Below are 15,411 nucleotides of genomic sequence, written 5' to 3'. Positions count from 1 at the left end.
AAAGAACGCACAGTGGGCAAAACGCAATGCAGGAATACTGTTGAACTTTAATATTTGAATGATCCGTCAACCGCTGTAATCGCAGCAAGATCAGGGCCACAGAGAAGTTGAACCAGTTGGAACCAAATGTACAGACCGACTATAAAATGTTTGTACAGCAAGTAAACCTCAATCGTGGAATGCTGTCTCGATATTAAATCTATTTTAAAAAATGGTGATAGAACCGACTTGAACTACTGTCCCATCAGCCTCTATGCCCACACACAAATGGTTCGCAAAGATCACTGAGAAGAAAGCCGTAAAGGGAAACCAGTCAGGTGAGTAAGCCAGGCTTAGAAAAATGTTTCTCTACCATTCATATACAGTACAATCAATTAGATTCAGATAAAGACTAATGCTATCAAACACTATTGTATTTAGCCTCAGTAGACTGAAAATTAACCTCTCCACCTGTACAAATACTGGTTTTGCCCATAATGGGTATCACCCGTGTTATTGAGCCCAATGTCCCCTGGGCATGCCTACTGCGATGAGAACTGCAGTGGTGACATTATTTGTCTGAATTAGAGGGAAGGAGGAAGTTGGACCAAAGGTCGCGTGTATCACTCTTAAAAAAGCAAACAAGACGGGATCAATGTCACAGTAGCCCCATGATGAGAGTCCAGGAAACGTTACAGACTTTGCACTCAAATAAATCCCTTTACTTCAAGCCTTCACACACAAATGTAACTCCTGTGCAAAACTTTGCAATTGTTATTTCTCATTTATTGAATGTGGCATTTATCACATAAAAGCAAGGGATGTAATGTCAGGCAATTCTATCCAGACTCAAGCCTGCTTAGTTCCCGAGGTTCGACATGGCTGGACACATTCAGGGGGCACGTGGGTGTAGGGTACAGTGTGGAGAGCCAGCAGGGCCCCGTCGGTGCCATATACGAATCCAAGTTGATAACGGGAGTGATGAACCTTTCTTCAGCTTGCACAGTCTCAGCTCTGTAGAAGCTTGGGTAATTGCAGGACTCACCACTTGGGTAATTGCAGGACTCACCACTTGGGTTTGAGAGTTGAACAATCATCGAGATCGTGGAGCTCAAAGCCATCTGTGCTGCAGACTCACAACCTCAGTTCAAGACCACACCTCTTCTGCTTTGTTGCCTGACTCTTCACTTAAAATAGTGTGTAAATATATACGTAATAAACAATTTACAACTCCACTCTGAATTAATACCTCCCCATGTGTCAATCTTGGATGGTGTTTAGCCATACTTCACGCTTGTCAGTGGAGGTTGGCAAAGAGTTGGGGCCCAGGACCGGTTCAGACAACACTCACCACTGATGTTAGCCACGGCTGAGAAACAAACTGGTCGCAAGGTTCACAGCGTGGTGCGCTAACCACTGCATCACCGCTCCACCCCACCATACATTACATACACACCTCCTTCTTTGTAACACACATCCTAATAGTTTGCTGATATGCAGTTGCACTTATAAGACGCCTCACAAACGCAAACAGTTTTGTTTGGCCGTGTGACCGCGTGGATCTCACAGTTCCTCGTGCTCCAGCTCTGCCAGCAGGGCCCTGTACGTGCGGCCAAGCTCCCCGGCGCTGGGCCTGAGCGCCGGCTCGCGCTCCTTGCAGCGGCCGTGCACTCCGAAGAGGTGGAAGCGAGCGACGTCGCTTCCCCGCGCAGCACCCAGCAGGAAATCCGTGACGTCGGGCACCTTCCACACGTCGCTCTTTTCGTCGTAGCCCGGCATGGCGCTCTCGTCGAAGGGCCGATCGTCGTAGGGCCACCGCTGCTCAGGCGCCACGAAGTCCCCGCCGAGCTGACGGTGGCCGCACGTGGCGAGCCGGCCGGCGCCGCGGTCGACCCGCGGCAACGCGTCCAGGTCGCTGGCTACGGCGCGCAGCTCCGACGTGAGCAGGAACTGCGACAATGTCTTGGCCAGGTCGTTGGAGTCGCACATAACGCGCGTGCCCAGTGGGCTCTCGTGCAGATATGCCAACACCTCCACGTAGCTCATCGCCACCTGCAATGACATTCGTGGATTCAGGCCGATTTACACTCGGCGATTTCACGGATTGTGATTTTATTCAAGATTTTATTACTTTTTGTCTTTTACCATATTGTTATTGTGTATAAAGAATTGACAATGCACTGCAGAGTGCTCTGAACTCATTCAGGATGCTCCCTTCACATGGCGCGGAACACCGGACATCGTGCCGAGCAACGTCTGGTACAACCCAAAAACACATCGGAGGAGATACGCTTTATGCTTTGTCAAGTCATTACGAGTCAACCGTGGATGACGCTCGGCGTGCGAGAATCTACAACCTCCATGCGCGTCCTCCAGCCGTGGCCCTGGAGCACGCGCTCGGCCGTGTGGAGCGCCCCCAGCGCGTGGTGTTCCGCCACAAAGGCGTCGTCCTCCTCGCACACCCCCACCAGCTGCACCACGTGAGGGCCCTGCAGCCCGCGCAGCATGGCCACTCCGTGCCGCATGTCGGCGCGGTAGCGTGGGTCCCGGAGTCGAGCCAGCGCCACGGTGAGGCCACGCCACTCCGCCAGGTGAACCTGAAGCGGTGAACACGGCCGTACCAGGCGGCACCATTACGGACGCAACTCACCGGGCACGCGTCCTGAACACTCCCAATGCAAGCGAAACCAGCCCGAGGCTGGCAGATGCCGGTGGGAGACGGCAAGGTGGGAAACCTGCCGGATGAGTTATTTTCTGTCTCAACACATGTTTCTTCCAATGCAATAATTAACTATGAAAAATAAGAATAGGTTTTACCCTCTCTGGCAATAAAACAGGTGTTAAGATGTTCAGACACCAAATAGAGACCCTTTGCAAGGCAATACTTAACTACTGCATTATGTTAACTATATTATTTTTATCCAGGAAATCCACACGGAGTCATACGACTCTTTTTCAGCAGGGTCCTACATTTGCTTTTTATTTTAAGATGTGTTCAGCCAATTAATGATGAGTTGTGTTAATTATTCACGTGGGATAAAACTGGAGCACCTGGAGAAAACCCACGCGTGCGAGAGACCACCACGAATAGGTAATCTATAGTATCAACGATAGTGTCACGTGAACTATAGTATTACTAACATACACTGGCATTGTGTCAATCCACTGTGAGATGAGGGCCCCTCAAGCTGTGCGTGGGAGTGCTGAGCCACACGTCACCACGTTGGTAGCACAGCAAAGTGAAGCAATGAATGTGTCGGCACTGCCCTCTGCTGCCCACAGCGTAGCTTTGCGGGCACGGGGATATGGACGAGGCAACCACCAACCCAACTCTCTTCATCTCTGTCCGGCGACAGCTTTGCACCGACGCCGCCTTCTGCACTGGCGGGTTGGGGCTCGGAGCGCGGTGACTGGCGAATGGGGACGGCCAGCATTGGTACAGGGCCAGGTTGTAGCAAGCTGCAGGGTTAATACCACGAGTAGGGATGGCGCGAGAGGGAGGGGTATGAGTATTCAGGTAGGATTAGGGATGGCGCTAAGCTTTGGGGTGGGGTTAGAGCCCGGTCTGGGTATATGGTAGAGGATAGAGACGCAGTGTCATGGTGAGGGATAGGCACAGAGGTCGCGGCGGGGTTGGGGCACCTGCTTCACGGCGCCCTGCCCCAGGAGCCCACGGGGCCGCACCGCGCCCCGTATCTCCGTGCAGCCCAGCAGCGGCTCGCAGCGCGCCATGCCGGGCAGCCTGAAGGCGCCGCGGGGGCAGCCGGCGGCGGCTCCCCCTGCGCGCGGGGCCTCCTGCTGCCCGCGTCGCGTGAAGATCACCGCGAGCAGCAGCAGCAGCAACCGCGCCGCTCCCATAGCGACGCGGCGACTCGGCACCGCGCGTCCCAGCGTGAAGCAGCTTCCACCATGTTAGGTGGGGAGCGGAGGCCCCCACAAAGCCGGTGTAGCACCCACGTGACAATGTCCCTCCTATCACGCGCACTTCCCTACGTAAGATGGCCGCTGGCGAAGGAAGCGGGAACCAATCACAACCTTGCGTTGTGAAGGGACCCCCCCCCCCCGGCCTGATAGGTGTCCCGCGCGTGACGTCACAACACACGACTCATTGCAATTTTTATATAAATTTTAATCCAAATGTTCTTGCATTATTTTTTTATATCCAAGTCAATCTGGTTTATAATTCACCGTTCGGGTTACTACATGTTCGTTTCCTAGATTTATTTTTAATAACAATGTTTTTATTCACATTTGCTGGCTGTGAATTCACTCAACTCTCATGCCTACCTACCATCTCATTTATCCACCTCTTACCTTGATGGCGTGGGGTGCTTTACCCTCGACAAAACTTTACTTCATGACAACACGAAGGTTTTTGCAGCCAATCTGTTTGTTTCGAGTCTTCCTCGATGCGTAGCCGCGAGATGGACTACTCAACGCCACAGGGATTCATCTACGGAAGTCCTGTCCAAGAACCAGCACTAATCCCAGTTCTTCTGGGCCAGCCCCTGGGACCAAGCCTCGAGTTACCTTCTCCACGCAGTCTCCGGGCTTCCGCAGGACGCATCCCAGATTATCTCTCTCCATCGAATCGAGGCACCTACTCTTGGAAGCCCATTTCACCGAGGGTCGATTTATTGCTGTCCAGGGGATCCTCGGTGTGTGGCGGAGCCCTTTTATCTCAAAGGCCTCGATCCTCCTTTGTTCATCGTCCCAGCGCAACCCCCAACCGCAAGGTCAGTACAAAGCTATGGGCCGCACAAGCGCTTCCCCCGCTGGTGAATCTCGGCTGGCAGTGCGACGTTCCGTCCTGGCCAGATTGGATCGAGAGACGCCGTGACAGCCGTATCCAGGGTGAGCCGTCTGCAGACTTCTTAAGGATCGCAACAGGTATATGGAGTAGGTGGATGGAGAGGGAAGGGATGCACGTGGGGCATGAGGTCAGAGCCTAGGCACATGGTTTGGAACCGGGCCATTGCTAGTCCCGCTGTGAGTGGCCATGGAAACAAGGTCTTGGCGCCTCTCCAGCTCCTATCCCTAACAGTTGTCCATCTTAGCGAATAACCCCCATTTTACTCCTTATCTCTGAGCAGACAATACAATGTTGTACTTTCTCTACATGGGAAAGCACTTCTTAACCACCCTAGGTTCTTCATTATATAACCTATCAATAGCAATCGCCATCTGCTTGCACTTAATCCCAAACTGGCTCCTTTTGTCTTCGCGCACGACCGCCTGCATCTCTCCACAGCCGGCGTTACTTTGAGAAAACCTTTCGAGATCCGAGCCGCGTTGCTTCCGAGTGAGGCACGCAGCCGTGCTCATATTTGAATGCTTTTATTGTAAAAAGTGAGAGTTCCCGATTCCACGCAGAGCTCCGGCCACGCCGACGCTGGCCGGAGCTCGCGCTAGCCCACGCGTCGCCCACGCGTCGCCCACGCGTCGCCCCCTCGCGCGGACGCCGGAACTCAGACCCGAGCCGCCGCTCAAGCAGGTACTCTAGTTATCTACAAGCTAGAACAGAAAACCAGGAACGCAACGCGCTTTAGAAAATCTAATCATCGGAGCCAAGCCTGGACCGCGCTCACGACGGGAAGCCAACGGATGGTTCCACTGCTCCGCCCCGCGACACCTCACCCGCCTCCTCCTCCGCCACCCCGATTCTCCCCCAGCAAACGCGGGCGAGGGTTGGCTCCTAACGGTAACTCACAAACGCTCACTGTCAACAAACGGCACTAACGAGGAACGCGAAACCTTACACGGATATGCCGACGATGGAGAGGGTTAAACCGACTGAAGTCACATTCCGATAAACACGAGCAAAACCATGGAGTTAAAAGCCCAAGGTGTGAGGAGGAAGCCCCGGCGTTGAGGCAGCGACGGTCGCTGTTCGCCCCGTGCTCTACCGGCGGTAAAAGTCATATCCGTTGTACCTGCAACACACACGCACAAATACACACACACACCCAAAGATTCCCTTGTAGCCTCAGAGAGACTGTTGGGGGCAAATGCTAGGAGGGAGCACCTCAGACATTCAAGTAATGCCATACAGGATGATGTTTGAGTTAGGTATTTTATACACAACACTCCTATGCCGATGCATCCATTAGGTTTACAAAATAAAACAAAGATCCACATCTATATTTATATATATACTCTTTGGTTCTTTCGGTAAAGTCACGTAGTTATAAAATAATTTTATAATTTTCTAACTACGTGACTTTACCGAAAGAACCAAAGAGTATGGATTCCTGCAGTCACGAAAGCTTCAAATCAAGATCGTATTTATATAATTTGCATACATCCGTCTGTCACACTCTGGATCCCCCAAACGGTAAGTGGGAGGAAAACATTCATAAAGCCAGCACATTCTGATGTCGAGAATATTCCTGTGAAAATGTGCAAGAGGTGCGTGATTATACATTAAATATGTTAACATTGTTTTATTTTTTAAATGAATGTGCTGAAACAGGCAAACCATGATTATTCAATGCTTCCCCCCCCCACCCTTACGCTTAAGCAAAGTTGGAATGGTCTAGAATTCGGAGTGCCCTCGTTATTGTTCCAGCTTCCATCGCACACGCCATGTTCGTGGTTACGGTTGCAATGCTTTGGGATGTGGTTATATTTTTGCTGTTGTGGTTGTGCCTATACTGTGGTTGTGGTTATAATGGTTGTGGTTTCAGTTTTGTAGTTAAAAAGTGGTCATGTGGTTATGCATTGTGGTCATAATGTGGCTGCTGTGGTTATATTGTAGTAGTTATTGTGGTTATGGTAATGTGGTTTAAGTTGCGGTTATGTGGTGGTTATATTGCGGATGCTGTTATGTCGTTTTAGATTGGGTTAAAATGTGCATGTTATATTTGTGGTGATGATTGTGGTTATATTGTGCCTTCAAGTTAAGTGGACCTAGAGAAGGTCCAGGACAAGTTCTAATGCCACTTGCCACCGATGTGAGTTAGCCATGGCGAGAGATCAAAGTTCAGTGTAGGATTCAAAGAAAACCACTGCCCGTATATGTGTATAGACACACACACGGATTCACACACACAACGTCACACACGATCGATGTACATACACACAAGCCCACACAAGTGCACACGTGGAAACAAGAATTAGGGACAATACAGGAAGACCCTTACCACTCCCGATGACACCTGTCACACGGAGGCCTGTCACCAGTCGCCCACAAGCCAGTTACACAGCAGTGCACACTCCCACATCAATCATTACTCGTGGTACAGCACAACACCGCAAACTGGCATTCATTAAAGATCAACCTTCAACACTACGACCATCGAGATGCCTGGGTGCCTTTGGGTTTCAGAGAAATTAGATGGTTCTACGGAGATCCTAGGTTCAAACCCAAATTGGAACCACTGCGATGAAACTAGGTTCAACAACTTCTTGGTTCTTTCGGTAAAGTCACGTAGAATGGAAATAATAAAATAATAACGCATAATTAAATACATTTATTATGTTTTATTATTTCCATTCTAAGTGACTTTATCGAAAGAACCAAGAAGACGAATCCCTGCAGTCACGAAAGCTTTAAATCGAAATTTAGGTTCAACAAGTATATCGAGTTGTCTCATCCGAGCTTGACTGCTCTGGGACCAGCAGGATATACACCCCCTGGTGTGTGGATAAAGAGGTCACGTGGAGGGATCTCAAATGTAGTTCTGTGACCCCTCCTTCCAAGGGCTGCTCTCTAACATGGGGTGATTCTCTGTTGTTCGAGAGCTCCGGAGACAATTCACCCCGTGGCAGGATTCCAATAGCAGAACTGGACTCAAGGGAGGAGGGGGGAAGACAAAGAATATATATTTTAAAAACACCTCGAGCACCATGGCTTTCGGCCGCATACCTGGCCTCACTCACACGGGCCCTGGCTCCGTGCCGCATCAGCCAAACGGAGCCACCACTCGAGAAACACTGAGCGACTAAGTCGGCGCGTACAGTAGCGCGGTGCTATTTATATCGCCCACCACCAGAGCTGGCCACACGGGTCGTTAGGTGCCCATGACGCCAGGCGACGTCTCTCAGTACGCCAGCTGACTAGAACCCCCATCTGTCTTGTGACGATGCAAAAAAAAGTCTACCGTATGCTGGCTTTAACTTTATCGTGGCTCATCAGCGGGGTGTGTGGCCCTTCTACACTGCTGCTATAGACGATGCCCAGGTTGTTGTGAGATCGTCACAGCTGCCCATGGGCTGTCATCCTGTGAGCTAACAGGAGTCACTGTGTTTCATGCAGTGAGGGCACCGAAAAGGAAACTACGATCACACACAAGTAGGTCATGCAGTAGACTCCTCTGCTGGGCGGACAGGACAATTGACGCTGACCCTATCGATTTAAGGGACCAGCTGCCCATTTCTAAACCCCTTCACCGAGGACCAATTTTATAAGCTAAAACCACATTATCCAAATACCTCTGGCGCAATTCGGGCGACGGGTTTAAAACCGGCAGCCTACAGATTAAACCGGTTGGGATGGCAGACTATGTCCGCCGCAACTTGACTTCTGAGACAATAGCCCCCCCCCGTGTTCTTTGTATAGCGGGTTACGGCCCTACGCGTGAAGCCATGTGCTCACACACGCGTGAAGCCATGTGCTCACACACGCGTGAAGCCATGTGCTCACACACGCGTGAAGCCATGTGCTCACACACGTGAAGCCATGTGCTCACACACGCGTGAAGCCATGTGCTCACACACGCGTGAAGCCATGTGCTCACACACGCGTGAAGCCATGTGCTCACACACGTGAAGCCATGTGCTCACACACACGTGAAGCCATGTGCTCACACACACGTGGGCCGTGCAGCAGAGGGGGCTCTCTGTCGAGTGGGGGAGTGGACAATGGGCAGGAGGCGCAGTTACACGACGAGCCTGCGAGTGGCCTCTCGGCCCGTCCAGAGAATATTTATGCAAACGTCACGCGCTGTTGCGCAATCCCCCCCTCACTCCGTGTTGCTAAAGGGGACTCGGCTCTGCCGAGCCGTGGCGCTCGCTGCTCCGATGGCCCCGGGGTCACGAAAGCGGGCAGCTACGCACCATCAAGGGACACCCCCCGCAACAACGCCCCGCCAGGGACAGCCACCCAACAGCACCGTCGACAGTGGATCGCCGCCAAAGCAGAGCTGCTGTAGGGCACGCTCCACCGAGATCCTGGTTAGCATTGTGGGCTGCCACCGGGGATGAGACGGGTTCTCAAGAGTCACGAGTCCGAGGGGCCTCCGCGAAGTCGCACATGTGAGGCGTGTAACAAAGCATCGATTCGTCAATTAACATCATTTCCTACGCTTCCAATACATGCATCGAATTACGTGTGAAAATCGAGAACTGACGATTATGCAAACTATGCAAACGGTTTTGTTAAACTGAGGCTTATGGAGAAGAGATGTGTACGAGACTGCAAATAGATAAAAGATCCAAAATAAAGAATCGATGGTTGGATCGTGCAAATAGATCAAATTACAGTGGGGGTGTATTGTTACATGCCTAATAACTGGGTACAAGCCAAGCGCAGAGCGATGCATCTGAATCGGCAATAGATGGGGCACACGGATGTGAGACGCAATGAGGAACCGCTCTCCACACGGCACAGGGTTGTGGTCTTCTACGTCTCGTCCACATGGGGCCTGACGACAGCTCGAGGGGGTTCGGCTTTGGGCAGTGACAGCTCGACACGTGGTTCCGCTCTTGCGAACACTGCTACGGGGTCTTTAACATCAGAGTTAGTCTTGTCGGACCCTACACTGCCGTGCGCTGCCAAACCCCCACACCCATAAATTGTCCTGGTCCCGTGTCGCGATGGGGGTGGAAGGCGCACGTCATGCCATCTGTGCCGTACTCTGCCTTGGTGATTCAAATTCCGATTGGATGTCCGCTGTGGGAATGGGACCGTGGTCCCTGCGAGGCAGGCGATGGCTCGCGTCGTCTCGAGTGAATGGGGTCCCGTGACACGGGAGGGGAGGAGGGCCTTTTACAGCAGCGGATGTGAAACGCTGAGCCCGCTTCTGTGGAAGCCCTGACGTGTAACTCAATACGGACAGCTGGTGCGCGCAATGAACCGCACCGCCCAATCTAGACACACCACTGGGCCACCACCCGCAAGCCACACCATGTCGGAATGATTGAGAAGGCCGTGGAGCCGAGCGGACTTTCCGACGGCCGGTACCAGCGGCGTTAAAATGGGCCTCTGTGGAGGAGGAGGTTCGTTAAGGACGCTCCTGGGCAGTCAACCTCCAACAACGGCGGGCAGAGCATCAACACAACGAACGGAGCAAATGGGCGGCTAAGACGCAGCAAGTTGGCACAATGGGAAGTACAAATCGTGCAGTTGCCAGTAATCTCCGTCAACCCACAACACATAACACACCAACCAGTCACGGCCACGAGGTTATAACTCCATCCAGTCACACCACCTCCACCAAACCACGGTCACAACACTCGCCACCTGGCTACACAGCGCCAGTCATCAGCCCAAGCCCCATCACGCAAGAGTTGGCCATTACAATGTGGCGCCATGGTGGTGTTGGTGACTGAAGAGTGATGCAGGGGTGACGAGGACGAGGGGTGGGTGATGAGGACGAGGGGTGGGTGACGAGGACGAGGGGTGGGTGACGAGGACGAGTGATGAGGACGAGGGGTGGGTGATGAGGACGAGGGGTGGGTGATGAGGACGAGGGGTGGGTGATGAGGACGAGGGGTGGGTGACGAGGACGAGGGGTGGGTGACGAGGACGAGGGGTGGGTGACGAGGACGAGGGGTGGGTGACGAGGACGAGGGGTGGGTGACGAGGACGAGGGGTGGGTGACGAGGACGAGGGGTGGGTGATGAGGACGAGGGGTGGGTGATGAGGACGAGGGGTGGGTGATGAGGACGAGGGGTGGGTGACGAGGACGAGGGGTGGGTGACGAGGACGAGGGGTGGGTGACGAGGACGAGTGATGAGGACGAGGGAGGGGTGATGAGGACGAGGGGTGGGTGATGAGGACGAGGGGTGGGTGACGAGGACGAGGGGTGGGTGACGAGGACGAGGGGTGGGTGACGAGGACGAGGGGTGGGTGACGAGGACGAGGGGTGGGTGACGAGGACGAGGGGTGGGTGACGAGGACGAGGGGTGGGTGATGAGGACGAGGGGTGGGTGACGAGGACGAGTGATGAGGACGAGGGGTGGGTGACGAGGACGAGTGATGAGCACGAGGGAGGGGTGATGAGGACGAGGGGTGGGTGACGAGGACGAGGGGTGGGTGACGAGGACGAGGGGTGGGTGACGAGGACGAGGGGTGGGTGATGAGGACGAGGGGTGGGTGACGAGGACGAGGGGTGGGTGATGAGGACGAGGGGTGGGTGATGAGGACGAGGGGTGGGTGACGAGAACGAGGGGTGGGTGACGAGGACGAGGGGTGGGTGACGAGGACGAGTGATGAGGACGAGGGAGGGGTGATGAGGACGAGGGGTGGGTGATGAGGACGAGGGGTGGGTGACGAGGACGAGGGGTGGGTGATGAGGACGAGGGGTGGGTGACGAGAACGAGGGGTGGGTGACGAGGACGAGGGGTGGGTGACGAGGACGAGTGATGAGGACGAGGGAGGGGTGATGAGGACGAGGGGTGGGTGACGAGGACGAGGGGTGGGTGATGAGGACGAGGGGTGGGTGATGAGGACGAGGGGTGGGTGACGAGAACGAGGGGTGGATGACGAGGACGAGGGGTGGGTGACGAGGACGAGTGATGAGGACGAGGGAGGGGTGATGAGGACGAGGGGTGGGTGACGAGGACGAGGGGTGGGTGATGAGGACGAGGGGTGGGTGATGAGGACGAGGGGTGGGTGACGAGGACGAGGGGTGGGTGACGAGGACGAGTGATGAGGACGAGGGGTGGGTGATGAGGACGAGGGGTGGAGGACGAGGGAGGGGTGATGAGGACGAGGGGTGGGTGACGAGGACGAGGGGTGGGTGATGAGGACGAGGGGTGGGTGACGAGGACGAGTGATGAGGACGAGGGGTGGGTGATGAGGACGAGGGGTGGGTGACGAGGACGAGTGATGAGGACGAGGGGTGGGTGATGAGGACGAGGGGTGGGTGACGAGGACGAGGGGTGGGTGATGAGGACGAGGGGTGGGTGACGAGAACGAGGGGTGGGTGACGAGGACGAGGGGTGGGTGACGAGGACGAGTGATGAGGACGAGGGAGGGGTGATGAGGACGAGGGGTGGGTGATGAGGACGAGGGGTGGGTGACGAGGACGAGTGATGAGGACGAGGGGTGGAGGACGAGGACGAGGGGTGGGTGACGAGGACGAGGGGTGGGTGATGAGGACAAGGGGTGGGTGACGAGGACGAGTGATGAGGACGAGGGGTGGGTGATGAGGACGAGGGGTGGGTGACGAGGACGAGTGATGAGGACGAGGGGTGGGTGATGAGGACGAGGGGTGGGTGACGAGGACGAGGGGTGGGTGATGTTGCCCCTGCTCTCCAGGGCCCCATACCCTGCAAGTGTGTAGGTTGTATAAACACCCAACACTGATCTAGTCACACCGTGGATAACGGGTAAAACAAACCCAGCTACAGGCCTCTCGTGGGTGCCCTACAATTCCCGTGTTGATCCCTTGGTGTCTCGGGCCTCCTACCATCCAAACCACCCACGAAGTCTACAAATACCTAGCTAGGCCTTCACCTCCGAACTTAACCTGGGTGGCTTAACCAGGTCTCCAACCCTCATGTTTCTTACTGCCAGGGTAATGTTTACATCGAGGTCTCCATCCAGGCCACGTCTTTATCCTGTCGTCTGCCTTCATATGTCTCCCCAAAGCACGCTGTCGCCTACCCTTGCATCTCCCTCCCACAACATCGCAGCTGCCGGGCCCAGTGGCCCCACTGCCGGGCCCACTGTGGCCCCAGTGTGGGCCCAGTGTGACATCAATGTGGTCCCACTGCCGGGCCCACTGCCGGGCCCACTGCCGGGCCCACTGCCGGGCCCACTGCCGGGCCCACTGCCGGGCCCACTGCCGGGCCCACTGCCGGGCCCACTGCCGGGCCCACTGCCGGGCCCACTGCCGGGCCCACTGCCGGGCCCACTGCCGGGCCCACTGCCGGGCCCACTGCTCCCGTACCCGTAGGTGGTGGAGGCGGTTGGAGGCGGCGCGGCCCCGCGCCTCGCGAACTCCAACTCGGCGGGCCCGCCCGGCGCGGGGAACACGGGGGCCGCGGGCCCCGCCGCGTAGGGCCTCGCCCGGAATCGCTCGTACAGATCCACGAAGCCGAAGCGGTCCCGCTGCTGCTGCTGCTGTTGCTGCTGCTGTTGGTCCCCGGCGCCCCCGTACCCCCCGTAGGCGTCGTACGCGGCGCCGAGCGTGGCGGGGTGCGGGGCCGTGGCGAACGAGGCGGCCTGGGCCTGGTAGGCGCCCCCGTAGAGGCCTCCTCCTCCTCCGGCTCCCCCGCCCGCTCCCCCGGCCGCGGCGGCGGCTGCTGCCGCTGCGGCTGCGGCCATGGGACCCCCGTTGCGGTACCGCTCCACCCCGACCACGCCGAGGCCGCCTTGGCCCCCAGGCATCGCGCCAAGGCCGCCGAGGCCGCCGAGGCCACTCAGGCCGGCGGCGGCGGCCGCGGCCGCAGCGGCAGCCGCGGCCGGGTTGGGCACCCCCGTGGGGACCCCGGTGGGCACCCCCGTGGGGACCCCTCCGAGGGCCCAGGCGGCGCGGCTGCTGTCTGTGGGGCAATCCTTGGACCAGTGTCCGCGCTCCCCGCAGCGGAAGCAGTTGGCCGAGCCGCCCATGCCGGGCGCCACGCGGAGTTTGCTGCGGCTGAGCTGCACCAAGATGCGGCGGCCCTTGAACTCGGAGCCGTCGAGGGCGCGGATGGCGGCGCGGGCGTCGTCCTCCCTCTCCATGTGCACGAAGGCGTAGTCCTTGACGATGTCGCACTCGGCCACGGGCCCGAACTCCTCGAACTTGGCGCGCAGCTCCACGTTGGTGCAGTCGGGCGTCACGTTGCCCACGTACATCTTGGTGGTGCTGCTACACTGGCCGCCGAGCATCAGCATGGAGGAGGAGGAGTTGGAGGAGCCGCCCCGCTGCTGCCCGCGGCCGTGGGACGGCTCCACGTCCAGGGCCGCGCCGTGCAGGCGGTGGCCGCGCAGCGCCGCGATGGCCCTCTCCGCGTCCCCCGGGGCAGACATGTGCACGAAGGCGAAGTCCTTGATCTTCTCGCACTCGGTGACCTCCCCGTGCTGCTCGAACAGCTCCTGGATCTCGCGCTTGGTCGCCTGGAAGGGCACGTTGCCCACGAAGATCTTCATGGTGGACGAGGGGACGACGAGATGGGACCCAGTACCGCTGCTGCTACTGCTGGTGGTGATGCCGATGCGTGTCGCTGCTGCTCTACACTCTACCCGCTGCTTCTCTGAACGTTGCCGATGCCACTGCTGCTATTGCTGAACCCTACTCCTGTTGCCGATGCTTTGGTCTCTCCCGTCCCTCCCTGCCTGCTGCTGCTTCTCCTGCCTCCGCTCCTGTCACTTTCCTGCCTGACCAAGCTCCCCGCTCCTCCCTCTCTCCTCGTGCCACTCTCCTCCCCTGCTGCCTCTCCTCCCCTGCTGCCTCTCCTCTCCCTGCTGCTGCGTCTCCTGCTGCGTCTCCTCCCCTGCTGCCGCTGCCGCCGCCGCCGCCTCCGCCGTCGTCTTCGTCGTCTCCGCTCTCTCTGCGCTCCTCGCCGCGGGGGCGACCCTAAGATGGCAGCCGAGCCCGGACACGAGGGACCGCGGCGATTTGCTCCCGGCGTGGGCACGTGTCGGGGACCGCGCCGAACCGCCGCTGGCGGGCGGGCGCGCGCCGCAAGGGGCCGTGGCGAAAATCCGCCGGCACCCGTTCTCGAGTTGAGGGACCGCCACGAATGTGAATGCAACGCGCGAGAAGCGCGGTGACGAATGAGAGGCCGAGCTTCGCTGTGACGCGTGGTGCTGCTGTTGCTGCGTTGGCAGTGGGGCACACGCACAAGCAATGCAGCACGCTCAACAACAACAACGCTGTGACGTTTCGGGCAATGGCCCTTGTGCATAGCGCATGCTAGAGCATTCCGTGTCACGGTGGGGCACAATGGAATTGGCAACCATCGATCTCTAAACTGCCGTTCATCCTTGAGCACGTGGTGTGGAGGAGGGCACGCGTCGCTCAGACAGAATCAGAAGTTTCATATCGACTGGAGGAATCCAATGAGATGTGAAGCTCTTTTGCACAGGTGACCAGTAGAACATCATCCGACGAACTCTGGCGTGGGTTTAATGCGCGAACACAAGAAATCAAATAGCCTCACAGCCACAGCCACCGCGAGCACCACGGCACGGCGTCAGAACCCAGCCAGCCCCGGCAGGCCATCACGCACAGCGAACGCAAGAGTTCCGTCTCGAGTCAAAGTACACACACAGGAAGC

The 15,411-nt window shown here is 56.8% G+C and overlaps 2 protein-coding genes across 2 annotated transcripts; both read right to left on the bottom strand.

Moving 5' to 3' along the window:
- Positions 1 to 27: 27 nt before the first annotated feature.
- POMK (protein O-mannose kinase) lies at positions 28 to 5,190 on the bottom strand. The gene is made up of 3 exons (XM_078611347.1): positions 3,622 to 5,190; positions 2,337 to 2,576; positions 28 to 2,031 (listed from the first exon to the last, which is right to left on the bottom strand). Exons 1-3 carry the CDS (start codon positions 3,835 to 3,837, stop codon positions 1,543 to 1,545), a joined length of 945 nt encoding a protein of 314 aa, XP_078467473.1. The 5' UTR covers positions 3,838 to 5,190; the 3' UTR covers positions 28 to 1,542.
- A 110-nt stretch (positions 5,191 to 5,300) lies between these two features.
- On the bottom strand, positions 5,301 to 14,871 carry LOC144730668 (uncharacterized). Its single transcript, XM_078611341.1, has 2 exons — positions 13,098 to 14,871; positions 5,301 to 5,912 (listed from the first exon to the last, which is right to left on the bottom strand). Exons 1-2 carry the CDS (start codon positions 14,279 to 14,281, stop codon positions 5,882 to 5,884), a joined length of 1,215 nt encoding a protein of 404 aa, XP_078467467.1. The 5' UTR covers positions 14,282 to 14,871; the 3' UTR covers positions 5,301 to 5,881.
- Positions 14,872 to 15,411: the final 540 nt, after the last annotated feature.

This window comes from Lampetra planeri, chromosome 36, assembly GCF_965212315.1.
Source record: "Lampetra planeri chromosome 36, kcLamPlan1.2.h2, whole genome shotgun sequence".
NCBI classification, from domain to species: Eukaryota; Metazoa; Chordata; class Hyperoartia; order Petromyzontiformes; family Petromyzontidae; genus Lampetra; species Lampetra planeri.
Note: the sequence above shows the minus strand (reverse complement) of the source record. Positions and strands in the feature narration are given on the sequence as shown.